The following is a 16560-nucleotide window of genomic DNA, read 5'->3' on the forward strand; positions in this document are numbered from 1 at the left end:
GGCTATGACATTCTGACACATATTGTGCTGCAAGGTGTGACCTTTGGCCTTCTCCTAAATTAAGTGACCGCTGTTCTTTCTCATCCAGGAGTAGAAAATTTGGAAACTCTCTCTCTCTCTCTCTTTCTGTGTGTGTGTCTCCATCTCTCTCGCCCTTTCCCTACATCCTTCCTTTTATGCCGCCTCCCTCTTCCTCTGCAGTGGGGAAGGGTTACAGAGCTATGATATCCGAGTCTCCCCAAGGGCTGGCCCAGTCTCCGCTCCTCAATGCTGCATTTATTCTTTGTACATACCTCCTCAGCGAATCACCACGCGTTATCAGCGCGACCTAACCTTGCGCGTGCAAGTGAGACGAGTTGGGCCGCTATGCGGTATCTGTGACGAGGTACATCATCTTCAGTGCGTCCCCCTCTTTCCGGGATAAGTAACCCATCACTTGTATGGATTCAGGAGGTGAGAGCACTGTTAACGCGAGGGTCAGGTGACATTATCTTTGCAACGGTACTTCTTTTTCTCGCCTGCATCATGATGGCACAGACTCATAGGTGTATATTTTCCCTTTTGTTTGTGAGTTGATGAGCGAAATGCTGAACCTCTTCGTCAGAGCATTAGAAAATGGTTTAGATCCATGAGGACGGAGGGCATTTTCACAGAGTGATGAATATTAAAGTATAATTTCTAGTGAATCCCCCCCCCCCGTCTGCTTGCCTTGTGACAACATTACTTGGATTGCAATGGGAAGGGACAACTGCTGCTGGTGTTCCAGGCCCAATTTCATCTGGTGGTCTATTCCGTTGCCTAACAACACCGGGATCGCTGGTTCGAATCTTCGTGTTGCTACCGGCTTGGTCGGGCGTCCCTATACAGGCACAATTGGCTGTGTCTGCGGGTGGGAAGGTGGATGTGGGTATGATTCCTGGTCGCTGCACTAGCACCTCCTCTGGTCGGTCGGGGCACCTGTTCGGAGGGGGGGGGCGGACTGGGGGGAATTGTGTGGTTCTCCCTTGCACGCTACATCCCCCTGGCGAAACTCCTCACTGTCAGGTGAAAAGAAGCGGCTGGCGACTCCACATGTATCCGAGGAGGCCTGTGGTAGTCTGCAAGCCCCACCCTACCCCCCGGATCAGCAGAGGGGGTGGAGGAGCAGCGAATGGGACAGCTCAGAAAATAGGGTAATTGGCCAAGTACAATTGGGGGGTAAAAGAGGGGGAAAACCCCCCCCCCCAAAAAAAAGATTTTATGTCTGAGATTAGAATGAAGCTGGATCAAACAATCCAGCAAACCGCCAGAAGAACAGCTTGTGATGCAGGAGCTGTGGGGTCCTATAGGGTCTCTCAGCTCATTCGTACTGTTTGGATTTGAGGCAACAATGATCTGGCGGCCTGTCCAGGGTGTCTCCCCGCCTGCCGCCCAGTGGCTGCTGGGATAGGCTCCAGCATCCCCGCGACCCCGGTTGGGATAAGCGGCATGGATAATGGATGGATGGATAGCCTGAAAATGTCAAATGCTGAGTTGGTTTGGCGTCTGACTGCTGCCTGCCACACACACACACACACACACACACACGCTCACAAGTACGAAGACGAGCATACACAATAAACCCCAACAAGTCCCAGATTGCGTGTCCGCTTCTGATCGAAAGTCCAAATTTTATTTCACTGCATTCAAATCACAAATGCACAAAAAACCCAAAGAGACACACACGTGCACACACGCATGCGCACGCACGCACGCACGCACGCACACACACACACACACACACACGTCCAGCATATTGCTTTCATCCCTTAATCCCAAACTGCTTAAGGAAGCGAAGGGAAGGAAATCCCTTTGCGGCGTCTGGGCTCAACAGTGTGCGGCAGCTGCGTGATCTCTGGTGTGTTGTGTGTGTGTGCGTGTGCGTGTGTGTGTGAAGGCAGAGGGACCGATTCCTCCAGACATCCAGAACATTCCCTGTCCTCTGGATGCTCGACGCCGTGGCAGATGTCCAGGTCGGCTCGTCAAGGCGTCGCATCTATTTACATTTTGTTGTGTGGCGTTGAATGAACGTCTCAGGCTTCAAAAGCACAGGGGGGGGGGGGCCACAGGTCGGCATTTAAGCTCCATCTTTTATATATATATATTATGTGATGGTATTATGTAAGGGCACATGTGGGTATCTGTCATGTCAGATGATTTAGAGTGACGAGCAATTGTGGCAAGTAGCACACGGCCGCATAACCAGGTCAGAACGTTATTAGAAGGTGAACTTGTTTATGTAAGTGTAACCATTTTTATTATTATTATTGTCGTTAGATGTCAGGACGACCATCAGAGTCCGTCCGTGTAACATTATTATGCAGATAATCGGAGCAGTGGTAGTCGTAGCGTATCAAGACGACCGTTAGGCTGTCAGAGGGGAATGACTGAAGACATCCTGACGTCCATCCTTGCGTCGATAGGGAGGCGCCTGCTCCACCAGTATGTCCTGACCAACGAGGTCCCTGATTAAAAGCAGCATATTGACTGACGCAAGTAGGTTGTTCACTGGATGTGTAGATGGTATGAAGACAGGGAGGCTTTTGTTTGAACCCCGGTTGCTCTGCAGACCGACTCGCACTTTGTTGATACGTCAGTAAAAGTCTTATTTTGAAGGATCCTCGTCTCATTGACTTTTTTGCAGTTTGTATCATTGGCCACCACAGTGTGTGTGTGTGTATGTATATATATATATATATCCATTATCCAAGCCGCTTTTCCTGCTCTCAGGGTTGAAGGGACGCTGGAGCCTTTCCCAGCAGTCATTGGGCGGCAGGCAGGGAGACACGCTGGACAGACCGCCAGGCCATCACAGGGTCGACACAACCGATTCACCTGACCTCCATGTCTTTGGACTGTGGGAAGAAACCGGGGCAACCAGAGGAAACCCATGCAGACACGGGGAGAACATGCAAACTCCATACAGAGGACGACCCGGGATGACCCCCAAGGTTGGGCTACCCCGGGACTCGAACCCAAGACCTTCTTGCTGTGAGGCAGCCGCGCTAACCACTGCGCCACTGTGCTGCCCAACATCGGCAAACGGGTAAACAGGCAAAATATGAATTCACCCTCGATGATGAATCATCAAGGGTGAATTCATATTTTGAGAAATAGACCCGTCTGCTGGGGAGTGTGGTCACCTGACCTCTGAGAGACTTTTGACCAGGGAGCTAGCAAGTTTGTTGTCCACCTCCGGGTCATAGGACAACACAGCCTTCCCGATGTTGCCACAGCGGCTAGTTCTCCCAATGCGATGGATATAGTTATCATTATTGTTGGAAAGGTCAAAGTTCACCACATGCTGGACGTCTGGTACATCCAGACCTCTTGCAGCTACAGAGGTGGCTACCGGGACAGGACATTTACCAGACTGGTAGTCCTGCAGAGCCCGCTCTCGCTCCCTCTGCTCACGGTTTGAATGCGGTCTTCTCCAGGCTGCGCTCCCTTTAGATACCATATAAAACAGGGCTGAAGGAAGGAAGGGCAGCTGAACATGTGGGAGGTAAGGGGAGAGGTAGACAGAGAGAGGGGAGAACATGATGTGATGGAGCACACAAAGAAAGCGTGAGAGAGAGAGAGCAAGAGAGTGGTGGTTTTTCAGAAGTGTTTGCGTGTTGTCTTTAAAAGGACATTGAGCTCTGAGACATCTGCCGGTGGATTTGGGCTGAGCTGCTGTCCATCGCGGTGCCCCCGTGGAACCAGGGGCAGTTAAATGAACAAGATGACCCAGTTTTCCCCTTTCGCTCGTCCTCTTTCTGTCTTCTTCTGTTGTTCCCCTTCCATCCTTGTTTTCTGCCTGCAACATGATGTGCAGGGTCAACGAGATCCAAATTTGTGTGTGTGTGTGTGTGTGTGTGTGTGTGTGTGTGTGTGTGTGTGTGTCTTAAGTACCAGGTTATGTAGTTATGATGGTTAAGGTTGAGGTTAAGGGCTAGGGAATGAATGTAGTCAATGAGGGGTCCCCACAAGAATAGGGTGACGTGTGTGTGTGTGTGTTGTACGTGTGTTGCGTGCTGAGAATGCTTAAAGTGAGAATGAGAAAGCCTCATCATGCTACGCAAGACTGCAGTCTCATAGCCAAACCAGAGCTATAACATGTGAACGTTTTGTATATTTCAGACGAGCGAGCGAGAGAGAGTGAGCAAGAGAGGGAGAGCAAGAGCGAGTGAGAGACAGAGCGAGTGAGAGAGAGAGAGAGACTAAGAGGCTCCTGGGTATTGGATTGGGCCAAAGCCAAGAATCCAGGAAAATGCCAACAAAGCACCATTAGAGATGCAAGAACACACACAGATACACACATGCACACACACACACACACATGCACACACACACACATGCACACGCTACACTCACATTAAATAAACAAGCAGTCGCCCCGTCTGCCTCTGATCCAGTGTGATGAAACCGTAGAAAACATTAGAATTCCCCTTACGCACAAACCGTGTGTGCGTCACTGGCTCGCCCTCTGTTGTGTGTTACAAAATCATTACTATGTCGCTCTCCGCTCGTGTTAATCTGATGGATGGCCCGTCTTCATGAATGACAGATTTACAGCCGCTCTCACGTATAGGCGGGAGGGTTCGGCGTTGGGCTCTCTGCCACGATTAAATCAATAGCCACATTTTAAACCTCCCTGTGGCGTATTAGCGGTCATGTGGGAATTGACGCTGATAGGCGGTACAGGTGATGAAACGGTATGACACTTACATTAACATTGAAATGTAATTATATCAGTAAATATTAATATCATCCATGACGGCAGGATCTAAACGTGGTGAGAATCCACGGCCTTTTTTTTCCATATTGTTTTGCACAGAATTGTGCTAGAAAAACATTACGATCTAAATAATTATCTCCAAACAATGCTAAGATAAAGCCTTGATTATGTAGGACAAAGGAAATGTAAAAAACACAAAATACAGTTTTTTTTCTTTATCCCCCCCCCCATTCCCCCCCAATTGTATTCAGACTTGGTTGGTCCAGGGGTCTGCTGAAGCAACAGACAGGTACAGGGAGGCCAGAAGGGCTGTTGCTTCGGCGGTCACAGAAGCAAAAACTCGGGTGTGGGAGGAGTTCAGCGAGGCTATGGAGGAGGACTTTCGGTTGGCCTCAAGGAAGTTCTGGCAAACCATCCGGCGACTTGGGAAGGGGAAGCAGGGCTTGACTCAGGCTGTGTTCAGCCGGGGAAGCTGAACTTTTGACCCGGACTGGGGATGTTGTCGGGCGGTGGAAAGAACACTTTGAGGAGCTCCTGAACCAGACTAACACGTCCTCAGTAGAGGAGGTAGAATCTGAAGACGCAAGGGAAGCCCCACCTCAGAGACCTCTGTCTGAGGTAGTTAAAAAGCTTCTTGGTGGCAAGGCGCCGGGTGTGGATAAGATTTACCCTGAGATGCTGAAGGCTCTGGACATGTTTGGACTGTCTTGGTTGACACGCCTCTTCAATGTCGCGTGGAGGGTTGGGGACAGTACCTGTGGAGTGGCAAATTGGGGTGGTGGTTCCCATATTCAAAAAGGGGAACCGGAGGGTGTGTTCCAATTATCAGGGCATCACATTGCTCAGCCTCCCAGGGAAAGTCTACTCTAGGGTGCTTGAAAGGAGACGCCGACCGATTGTCGAACCTCAGATCCAGGAGGAACAATGCGGATTCCGTCCTGGCCATGGAACAACCAACCAACTCTTTACCCTTGTTGAGGCTGGCATGGGAGTTTGACCAGCCAGTCTAGATGTGTTTTGTAGACTCGGAGAAGGCTTATGACCGTGTACCATGGGACACTCTGTGGGGGGGGTACTGCGGGAGTATGGGGTACCGAGGCAGTTGCTACAAGCGATCCGGTCCTTGTATAACCAAAGTGAGAGCTGTGTCCGCATTCTTGGCACAAAGTCAAACACATTTTCAGTGGGTGTTGGACTCTGCCAAGGTTGTCCCTTGTCTCCGATTCTGCTTGTGATATTCATGGACAGGATCTCAAGGCGCAGCCAAGGTGAGGAGTGTGTCTGATTTGGGAATCTCAGAATTGCATCTCTGCTCTTCGCAGATGATGTGTTTTTGTTTTTTGTTTTTTTTGCTTCATCAGAATGCGACCTCCAGTGCACACTGGGGTAGTTTGCAGCTGAGTGTGAAATGACAGGGATGAGAGTCAGCGCCTCCAAGTCTGAGGCCATTGTTCTCTACCGGAAAATGGTGGATTGCTCCCTCCGGGTTGGGGATGAGTTGTTGCCTCAAGTGAAGGAGTTCAAGTATCTCAGGGTCTTGTTCATGAGTGAGGGTAGGATGGAGCGGGAGATTGACAGGCAGATTGGTGCAGCATCAGCAGCAATGCGAACGTTGTACCGGACCGTTGTGGTGAAGAAGGAGCTGAGCCAGAAGGAAAAGCTCTCAATTTACCAGTCAATCTTCGTTCCAACCGTCACCTATGGTCATGAGCTTTGGGTAGTGACCGAAAGGGGGAGATCGCAGATACAAGAGGCTGAAATGAGTTGCGTCTGTAAGGTGTCTGGGCTCAGCCGTAGAGATAGAGTGAGGAGCTCGGACATCCGGGGGGAGCTTGGAGTAGAGCCGCTGCTCCTTCACGTCCAAAGGAGCCAGTTGAGGTGGTCGGGCATCTGATTAGGATGCCTCCTGAGCACCTTTCTTTGAAGGTTTACCAGGCACGGCCAACTGGGAGGAGACCCCAGGGTAGACCTAGAAATCGCTTGAGGGACTACAACGCCTTGGGATTCCCCAGGAGGAGCTGGAGAGTGTTGTTGCTGGGGAGAGGAACGTCTGGAGTACCCTACTTAGCTTGCTGCCACCGTGACTCGATCCTGAAGAAGCGAATGATGATGAATGAATGAATGAATGTATCCGGCCAATTATCCCACTCTTCCGAGCCGTCCCAGTCGCTGCTCCACCCCCTCTGCCGATCCGGGGAGGGCTGCAGACTACCACATGCCTCCTCTGATACATGTGGAGTCGCCAGCTGGTTCTTTTAACCTGACAGTGAGGATTTTCACCAGGGAGACGTAGTACGTGGGAGGATTACGCTATTCCCCCCAGTCCCTCACCCCCAAACAGGTGCTCCCACTGACCAGAGGAGGTGCCAGTGCGGCGACCAGGACACATACCCACATCCGGCTTCCCACCCGCAGACACGGCCAATTGTGTCTGTAGGGACGCCCGACCAAGCCGGCAGTAACATGGGAATTTGAACCGGCGATCCCCGTGTTGGTAGGCAACTGAATAGATTGCCACGCCACCCGGACACCAGAAAAAAGAGTATTTGTGCTGTTATTTTTCCATATCACAAAAGAAAGAGAGCTTTAATCACATCCATTCACAGCTGACTGGGGTCAAGTGTTTGTAGATTTGTTAACATTTTTCTTTTCAGCCTCTTAGACATTACAGGAAGGTGATTTACCGTGTCAGTTCACATCATGTCAGGTTATTCTCATTTTCTTTGCTCTAATTTAATTGCCGTTGACTTTTTAGGTAAGTACAACATCGAGCCATTCATTATCTGTCTATGTTGTCTGAACAAAAGCAAATCATAATATCGGCAAAAAATATATGTGCTTTATAGGTACTTAAGCAACAGGAAATATGTTCTTGCTTTCGGTATGCTCAATTTATCTCATTCACTTCACCTTGATATGTACTACTGCCTCGCTTTTCTATTATTCTCTTTTGGCTGCAGCCGTCCCCCTACATCAGTCATTCCCAGAGACTGGGTCTTGACCCCACAGGTGGGTCACGGGAGATTTTGTTTGGGTCGCTAAATAAATTTGCAGAACTTCTTCTGTTATCTTTTCCTAAAGATTTATATCTGCAGTATGACTTTGAGCCACATGAGGGAGCTCATTGGTATTTCTACCACGCTCACGGTTTCCGCCATAATAATTAGCCGATATCTGCGTTGCGCTCTGCTCTTGTACACCGGACTGGAATGCAATACTAAAAAGCAAGCAGGACCAGCTATCACAAGGCCCACCCACTGAAATGGCTGGGCCCCTGAAAAAGTCCAATGAATGCCCCCCCCCCCCCCATCAAATCTGCTTTACTCATATCAACACATGTGCTCTCACTCTCCTACTAAACACATACGTACATGTAAACTGAGAGTGACTTACTCAGTAACGGGGGCTACATAGGGATAGGGATAGGCACACACACACACACACACACACACACACACACACACACACACACACACACACACATATACACACACCGTAATAGAACTCTTTGAAACACTTAAACACACCAAGGTCAACAAAGATCTGCTACACTTATGCCACACATTTCTTAGTAGAAAATGCATTTTCTTACCTTATGGCTTTATCTTTGTCTCTTATACAGCCATCTTCTTTGTCTTGCTGGATGCAAAGTCCTTTATAATGTCTTTAAAGTCCATCTGTTTAGCCAGTTCACACTCGATGGCAAGTATTGCCATTATCATTGCTTATATTTAAGATGAACATGATTATTGCTGCATTATTATTATTATTGTTGATTACATTATATAATATATATATATATATATATATATAATGATTATATTGTTGATAACATGATTCTCCCCCCTGTAGTGGTGGGACCCCCGGAGAGCCCCCCCCCCCTTATGAGCGGGCCTGCCTATCACATTAGCAAGGTGTAAGTAAAATTAATATGCACAAATGGGTATTTGGAGTAGGCCCAAAACGACAATATTAAGGATAAGTAAATAGCACACAACAGGCCTAATGAGATGAGAGGTGGAGCAGACCTGGTGGGGTTAACGAACTGATAGTTGACTGTTTGAGTTGATTGATTGACTGTTTGATAACAATAGCTGCACTTAAACACAAGCCTACTTGTTCTGATAATATGCATGAGCATTTAAAAAACTGTCAACAAGAGGCATGTTTCTGGTAGTACTAAATGTTTGTACTTAAAATATGGAATCTAATATGAAAGGCTGGTGTGCATTCTGTTTGTTTTACTGATGAGGAAAATAACAAGAGCCCGCAAACTCTGCCTTAATGCGCTTATCTTGTCTCATTTATAAAGTATTTAACATGTGCATATTGTTTTACTGAGAGGAAATAAAAACAGTGAGGTAGCCTGTTAACTCCACTGAAATGCATTTATTTTGTCTCATTTATAAAGTATTCAACGTGTGTATATGATTTCAATAACACCTGCATAAAACGAAGTTGTGATTTATCAAACGTTTACCTTTTCGAAATGGCTGGTTTGCCTATTCAGGATAATATAAGGTGATGCAGAAATGGCAGTAAAAATGGTCAGGAATGTTCATTTATGTACACATGCACTCTTCTCCAGATTTATTGATAAGGCCTATTGTGAGGTGGGTCATGATGGTTTGTCATTTTTAAAAAGTGGGTCCCCAGGAAAAAGGCTTGGGAAACACTGTCTTGATGCATGCCCAACAATCCAGGTAAGGGCATCACAGAACGTTGAATTGGTTCATTTGGACACGTCCCCCCCCCTTTTTTTTTTCTCCCCAATTGTATCCGGCCAATCACCCCACTCTTCTGAGCCATCCCGGTCGCTGCTCCACCCCCTCTGCCAATCTGAGGAGGGCTGCAGACTACCACATGTCTCTGCTGATACATGTGGTAGCCTGCAGCCGTTTCTTTTCACCTGACAGGGGATGTAGCATGTGGGAGGATCACGCTATCCCCCCCCTCCCCCCTGAACAGGCGCCCCGACTGACCAGAGGAGGCGCTAGTGCAGCGACCAGGACACATACCCACATTCGGCTTCCCTCCTGCATACACGGCCAATTTGTCTGTAGGGACGCCCGCCTAAGCTGGAGGTAACATGGGGATTCAAACCGGAGATCCCTGTGTTGGTAGGCAATGGAATAGACCGCTACACTACTCAGACGCCCATCTGGACACAACGTTTATTGGCAGATGCATTTCATCATCATCTAAGTGACCTCTTCAGTCTGAACTGACTGCAGGTGTCCCCACCCTTATAAACAATACAGTCGCATAACGACCGAAACCAACGATTGGTTTCATATGCATATTGCCGTGTCCATGTTTACTATTCACAGAGGATTTGGGGAATGGTTGCAATCACAGCATTGTAAAATCTACTAAGATGTACAGATGTACTCTTAGCCCCCCCCCCGCCCCCCCTTGGTTCAGGGATGGTCATTCCCTCTTAACATAGATGTCCTTCTGTTCAAACCAGCATTCCTCCCTATCAAGGATGTGCACATCCTCTTCCTTGAAAGAGGATGCCCCTGAAGCTGTCTTCAGTCCATGTACTTTACATACAGGGGGCAGGAGGTGTGCTGTGGGTTCCCCACTTGCTCAACATCTCATTCTTTGGGCACAACCCCAATTGACAAACATTTAACAACCATGCTGACATGGTATCACGTTGTGTACATAGAGGTGTGGGGGGGTTGGGGCGGGCGTGGTGATTTATGGATTTCTTCCTACAAAGTCTATATATTTTACACTTTTGTGGTTGTTCTTTAGCATAACTAACATCTTTATCATTACTGGCTACTGTCTCAATCAGTCAAAATAATATGACCTCTTGGACAATAATTTCCGGTGCATTCAGTAAAAAGTCTTGAAATATTTTCTTTACAATTTCGTTAAAAGTACAGAGAAACAAAAATAATGGCCATATGATAGTCCGCTGTCCTGTAGAGGCTGCTCCCATTCCCACCTGTAGTGGCCAACTTGAATGTAGTATATAGGGGGTGTAAGAAAAGATCGATACACTCGAGTATTGCAATATTATCGTTTGTGATACTGTATCGATTCTCAAAACCACTATATCAATTTTTAATTGTTTACCTGTAAAGGTTCGTGACAAACATTTTGTGTTGTGTGTAACCCCACAACCGCTAGATACCAGTGTTGTAATCTATCTTAAGCCATTTGACCCTTCCATTCCATCCCAACAACGTAAACTGAGACAGGAAGTAGCATAAGCACAAAGAGCACAGGCCTGTGAAATCCCAATATATTGAGCCGTAACCCCTCTGTCGTGATACATATCGTATCGCCAGATTCTTGCCAATACACAGCCCTACTTGTATATGGAGGAAGTGGAAAAGAGGGCTCTGATGGCCTATCCAGGGGCACCACCTAGCCATTGGTTCAGATTTGTAGGTGGGGTGTTGAATCTCAGGACGTACCACATTTCACTGACCACATTAACTCGGTGGACAACCACATCAAGTTCACTACGGAGGATGTGAAAAATGACACCCTAATGACTTTTTAGGCTTAACCTACAATTAGTTGCCTTTAAGTTGAGTACTTCATGGCCTGTACTGCATGGCGGGTCAGTTTCAGTCTCAATGAATTTACCAAGCGCTGTTCTGCCCGCGAGATTATATAGATTATTGACTATTGCAAACTGTTCTCTTCTCTCAAGTGTCTTTTCTCTCTCTCTGGATGATGTCTTCCCCGTTCTCTTCTTCTGAGTATGTGAATGGTGTGATGTGAGTCTCCCCTGTGTGCACGAGCAGTCTGTCCTCCTGCCAGGTCTCCATGGTGATGGTGGTCGTGTGGCTCAGGTCCTGGGCTGTTCTAGTGGGATCTGTACACTGCTCAGCATCCTCCTCATTATATTCTTCATATATCTTGTAATCCCATTATAATTCTGTTATCCTCTTTTAGTGTTGTATTCTGTAAACGTGTTTTATTCTGTAAACACAACATCCATTGCACATTGTCCGTCTTGGGGGAGAGATCCCTCCTCTGTTACCCTCCCTGAGGTTTCTTCCTATTTTTTCTCCCTGTTAAAAGGTTTTTAGGGAGTTGTTCCTTATCTGATGCGAGGGTCTAAGGACAGGATGTTGTGCTGCTGTAAAGCCCACTGAGGCACATTTGTAATTTGTGATATTGGGCTATGCAAAAAAAAATTGACTTGACTGTGAAATTAAAATTGATGATGGGGGACATTTGATTGTTGATGTTTACCGTAAACCAACATGTACTTAAGGTTCGACTCATCGTCCGCTGGAGGACAAACATGGTACCGACTCAGCTCGACTTGACTCGCCCTTTTTTCATGTTCCATTACTGGAAAGTACCGGCGTTTTGGTAACTGTTACCACTTTTCTGGTACCACCTTTGTCGAGGTTCCAAAAAACTGGAGCGAGTACCAAAATCAATGCAGACCTCTGATTGGTCAGAGAAACGCATCACTGCATCATTTTGCATCACTGCGTCATCAATGCGCACATGGGATATCACCCGGCATTTTTAAAGGTTGATGCTAGATCCAACGGGATGTAGGCACGGAAGTAACCATGACTGGCTGTTGCGTCGGCCAATAGACAGCGCGGAACCTCGAAGTGCACTGAAACATTTAGCTTGCCAGCTTACAACTGACCTTAACATTGCCAGATCGTACTGTAACAATAGCTAACGTTAACGCTAGCTAACAATGGAAATTCAAAAAGAGTTTAAACCCTAACCCTAACCAACAACCAATCCCGTCTACTTCTGTGCCTACACCCCGTTGGATCTAGCATCAACCATTTTTAAATTCCGAAATGGAGTTCCCTTAAAAGTACATTTTGAAATGGAAAAAAAAATGACGACCAGCTGCACTGAGGGTGTCCTGTAATGGAAAATGACGTCGAGTCGAGCCGGTACCATGTAGTGGAAAAGGGGCATAGCAGTCATTAGGACACTGTACCGCCGAGCTGACAACATCCCCACTGACACAGCTGCCGGGGAAGGGGAGAAATCCCACATTAAACAGGCCCTGGTTAAGTGTGGTTATCCTAACTAGGCATTTGTCAAAGCCAGGAAGACGTCCAAACAGTGCATATCCCGATGGAAGAGAGGAGGACAACAGCTGTTGTCCTTCTCCTCTGTGTAAACCAGTGGTGACTCCGTGTAAACCAGTGGCGATTCCGAAGTGTGAACCAGTGGTGATTCCATGTAAACCAGTGGTGATTCCGAAGTGTGAACCAGTGGTGATTCCGTGTAAACCAGTGGTGATTCTGAAGTGTAAACCAGTGGCGATTCCAATGTGTAAACGAGTGGTGATTCCACGTAAACCAGTGGTGATTCCGAAGTGTGAACCAGTGGTGATTACATGTAAACCAGTGGTGATTCTGAAGTGTAAACCAGTGGTGATTCCGGGTAAACAAGTGGTGATTCTGAAGTGTAAACCAGTGGCGATTCCGTGTAAACCAGTGGCGATTCCGAAGTGTGAACCAGTGGTGATTCCATGTAAACCAGTGGTGATTCCGAAATGTAAACCAGTGGCGATTCCATGTAAACCAGTGGCGATTCCGATGTGTAAACCAGTGGTGATTCCGAAGTGTAAACCAGTGGTGATTCCATGTAAACCAGTGGTGATTCCGAAGTGTGAACCAGTGGTGATTCCGTGTAAACCAGTGGCGATTCCGTGTAAACCAGTGGCGATTCCGAAGTGTGAACCAGTGGTGATTCCATTTAAACCAGTGGTGATTCCGAAGTGTAAACCAGTGGTGATTCCATGTAAACCAGTGGCAATTCCAAAGTGTAAACCAGTGGTGATTCCATGTAAACCAGTGGTGATTCCGAAAAGTGAACCAGTGGTGATTCCGAAGTGTAAACCAGTGGTGATTCCATGTAAACCAGTGGTGATTCCGAAGTGTGAACCAGTGGTGATTCCGTGTAAACCAGTGGCGATTCCATGTAAACCAGTGGTGATTCCGAAGTGTGAATCAGTGGTGATTCCATGTAAACCAGTGGTGATTCCGAAGTGTGAACCAGTGGTGATTCCGTGTAAACCAGTGGTGATTCCGAAGTGTAAACCACTGTCCTTATAAAGTGGTGAAGTGTAAACCAGTGGTGATTCCGTATGTGGCAGGAGTGTCGGAACAGTTGAGATGCCTGTTTTCCAAACACAATGTCTCAGTTGCTTTCAAACCCCAAAACACGCTGCGCCAGAGGTTGGTCCACCGGAAGGACCGGGTCCCCCGGCACAAACGGAGCAATATAGTGTACGCTGTTAAGTGCCAGGAGGATCAACGTGACTTGTACATCGTGACTTGTACATACATAAAGCCCATGTGCTTCACTGCAAAAGATGTCGATGTGTCTATACACCACTGCAACCGTAAGACCGATTCCTGCCCTGTAAAGTGGTTGTATTGTCCTATGAGGCAAACCGTTGAGCCATTCGGCATCCCAGTCGACCGAACCAGCACGTAGACTGTTCTTTTTTGTAAGCCTGGTGTTTGAGTGAAACTCTTGCGGGTGTGTGGTTTGTGTGTCGTACAGGAGTTTGCCACCCTGACAAAGGAGCTGAACGTATGCCGGGAGCAGCTGCTGGAGAAGGAGGAGGAGATATCAGAGCTGAAAGCTGAGAGGAATAACACCAGGGTATGTGTGTGTGTGTGTGTGTGTGTGTGTGTGTGTGTGTGTGTGTGTGTGTATTTGCATGCACATGTCTGCTCATCCTTGTCAGAGATAAGTGTGTGGGGAAATTTGGTAAACAAACAAACCAACTACTAAGTTGTGTTTTTGCAATTTCATTAATATTCAAATATTTTTTTCTCTTTGATTCAATGCCTCTCTACCTACTGCCTTGGGGTGTGTGTGTGTGTGTGTGATGTGTTTATTTGTGTTGTAGCTGTTGTTGGAGCACCTGGAGTGTCTGGTGTCTCGTCACGAGCGCAGTCTGAGGATGACAGTGGTGAAGAGACAGGCTCCTCCGCCATCTGGAGTCTCCAGTGAGGTGGAGGTGCTCAAAGCCCTGAAGTCACTTTTTGAACACCATAAGGCCCTGGATGAAAAGGTACACACACACACACACACACACACACACAGACACACACACCCATACAACATTGTGTCCATGTGAACTGATTCAACTTCCTGTTACACACGTGTACACACACACACACTTCTCTACATAGACAGGCCACATACATCAACTCACTACTCATGTAATGTATTCAAACGACTGATTTGTGACCTTGAACACATTGTTTTGTGACCTTGAACACATGAACTGCGACGGCAGTCAGACCCCTTGTCCCCACAGGTGGTCTGTCTAATGAAGTTTTCTCGTCCAGGCTCTCGTGGAGTGTGGATAGCAGGGCCACGTATCGGAGGGTCACCGTGTTTTCTTTTTTTGGTGATCGTGGACCTGTCTGTGTTTCCGTCAGGTGCGTGAGAGGCTGCGGGTGGCTCTTGAGCGGGTGGCCACTCTGGAAGGGCAGTTATCAGTCACCACACAAGAGGCGAGTTGACTATGTGTCTCTGCATGTAGGTGTGTGTGTCGGGGGGTGTAGAGTGTACAGATCTGTCAAGCTCCTTGTCCTGCGTATGTGTGCCTCTAGTGTTACAGGGGGTGAAGAGCATTACCTCCCCTACACATCCCCCCCATCTCTCTCTCACACACACACACATTTTCCTGTTGAACAAAAAAAATTAAAGCGCCATTTAAAAGAATGCTCTTTAAGAAGCCTAAACCTACCAACACGGGGATGGCCGGTTCAAATCCCCGTCTTACCTCCGGCTTGGTCGGGCGTCTCTACAGACTCAATTGGCCGTGTCTGCGGGAGGGAAGCTGGATGTGGGTATGTGTCCCGGTCGCTGCACTAGCGCCTCCTCTGGTCGGTCGGGGGGGCTCCCGTTCAGGGGGCAGGGGAAACAGCGTGATCCTCCCACGTGCTACGCCCCCCCCCCCCGGCGAAACTCCTCACTGTCAGGTGAAAAGAAGCGGCTGGCGACTCCACATGTATCAGAGGAGGCATGTGGTAGTCTGCGGCCCTCCCCGGATTGGCAGAGGGGGTGGAGCAGCGACCGGGACGGCTCGAACAAGTGGGGTAATTGGGGAGAAAAAGGGGGAAAACTCCAAAAAAAAGAAGAGAAGGTTAAACGTTCATTTGAGGTGATCGGTCCCCAAGGTCCACACTCACACCTAGTTAGCAGCAACTTGCCCTAAGTACCACTGTGAGATGGGCCCCGACGCGGCTCCCTTCATCGTAATAAGGCGACTACGGCTGAGGAGCTCATTTGAGGCATGTTTGAAGTTTCCCGGTGCCTTCTCGGTGGGTTGTTTATCGTCTGTGATGTGCCAGTTAAAAAGAAACTAAAATAAATGTGTGTGTTTGTCTGTGTGTGTGTGTTTGAATCTGCACCGTGCTGCAGTTGAACGTGGTGAGACAACGAAAAGATGCCGACTCTATGGATCGCTTAGAGGGATCCAAACCTACATGGAAGGTCAGTCTGTCCGTCTGTCTGTCCCTCTGTCACATGGTCCGCCCGATGTTCCTCTGGTGGTCCGTCTTGACCGTTCAGACTCCATTTTGTCTGCCCGTTGAATCTGTACCTGTCTCGCCAGCCGTGCCTCTATGCCTTTTGTCACTCCTTCTCTCTCTCCCTTTGCTTCACACACTTACACTGTGCTCTAACCTGTGAACCGAGCCCAACGTGGCGTAAATCTCCATTACCTTACCGATAATGATGACGCATGTGTCTCTCTTGCGCTCCTGTTCTGTGTCTGAGCCCTGTCCTGCCTGCTTTAAGGCCAGCGCTGAAATGAGCACACATTATATAACTGTGTC

General features: G+C 48.0%; 1 protein-coding gene across 1 annotated transcript in view; it reads left to right on the top strand.

Moving 5' to 3' along the window:
* Nucleotides 1-16560, top strand: part of ppfia4 (PTPRF interacting protein alpha 4) — a 102557-nt gene that overhangs the window by 47664 nt on the left and 38333 nt on the right. The window contains 3 exon segments of the mRNA XM_056301802.1: nucleotides 14267-14368; nucleotides 14619-14783; nucleotides 15157-15231. Coding sequence (XP_056157777.1) covers nucleotides 14267-14368; nucleotides 14619-14783; nucleotides 15157-15231 — 342 coding nt within the window.

The sequence above is a fragment of the Lampris incognitus genome, chromosome 2 (assembly GCF_029633865.1).
Source record: "Lampris incognitus isolate fLamInc1 chromosome 2, fLamInc1.hap2, whole genome shotgun sequence".
In the NCBI taxonomy this organism is placed as follows: Eukaryota; Metazoa; Chordata; class Actinopteri; order Lampriformes; family Lampridae; genus Lampris; species Lampris incognitus.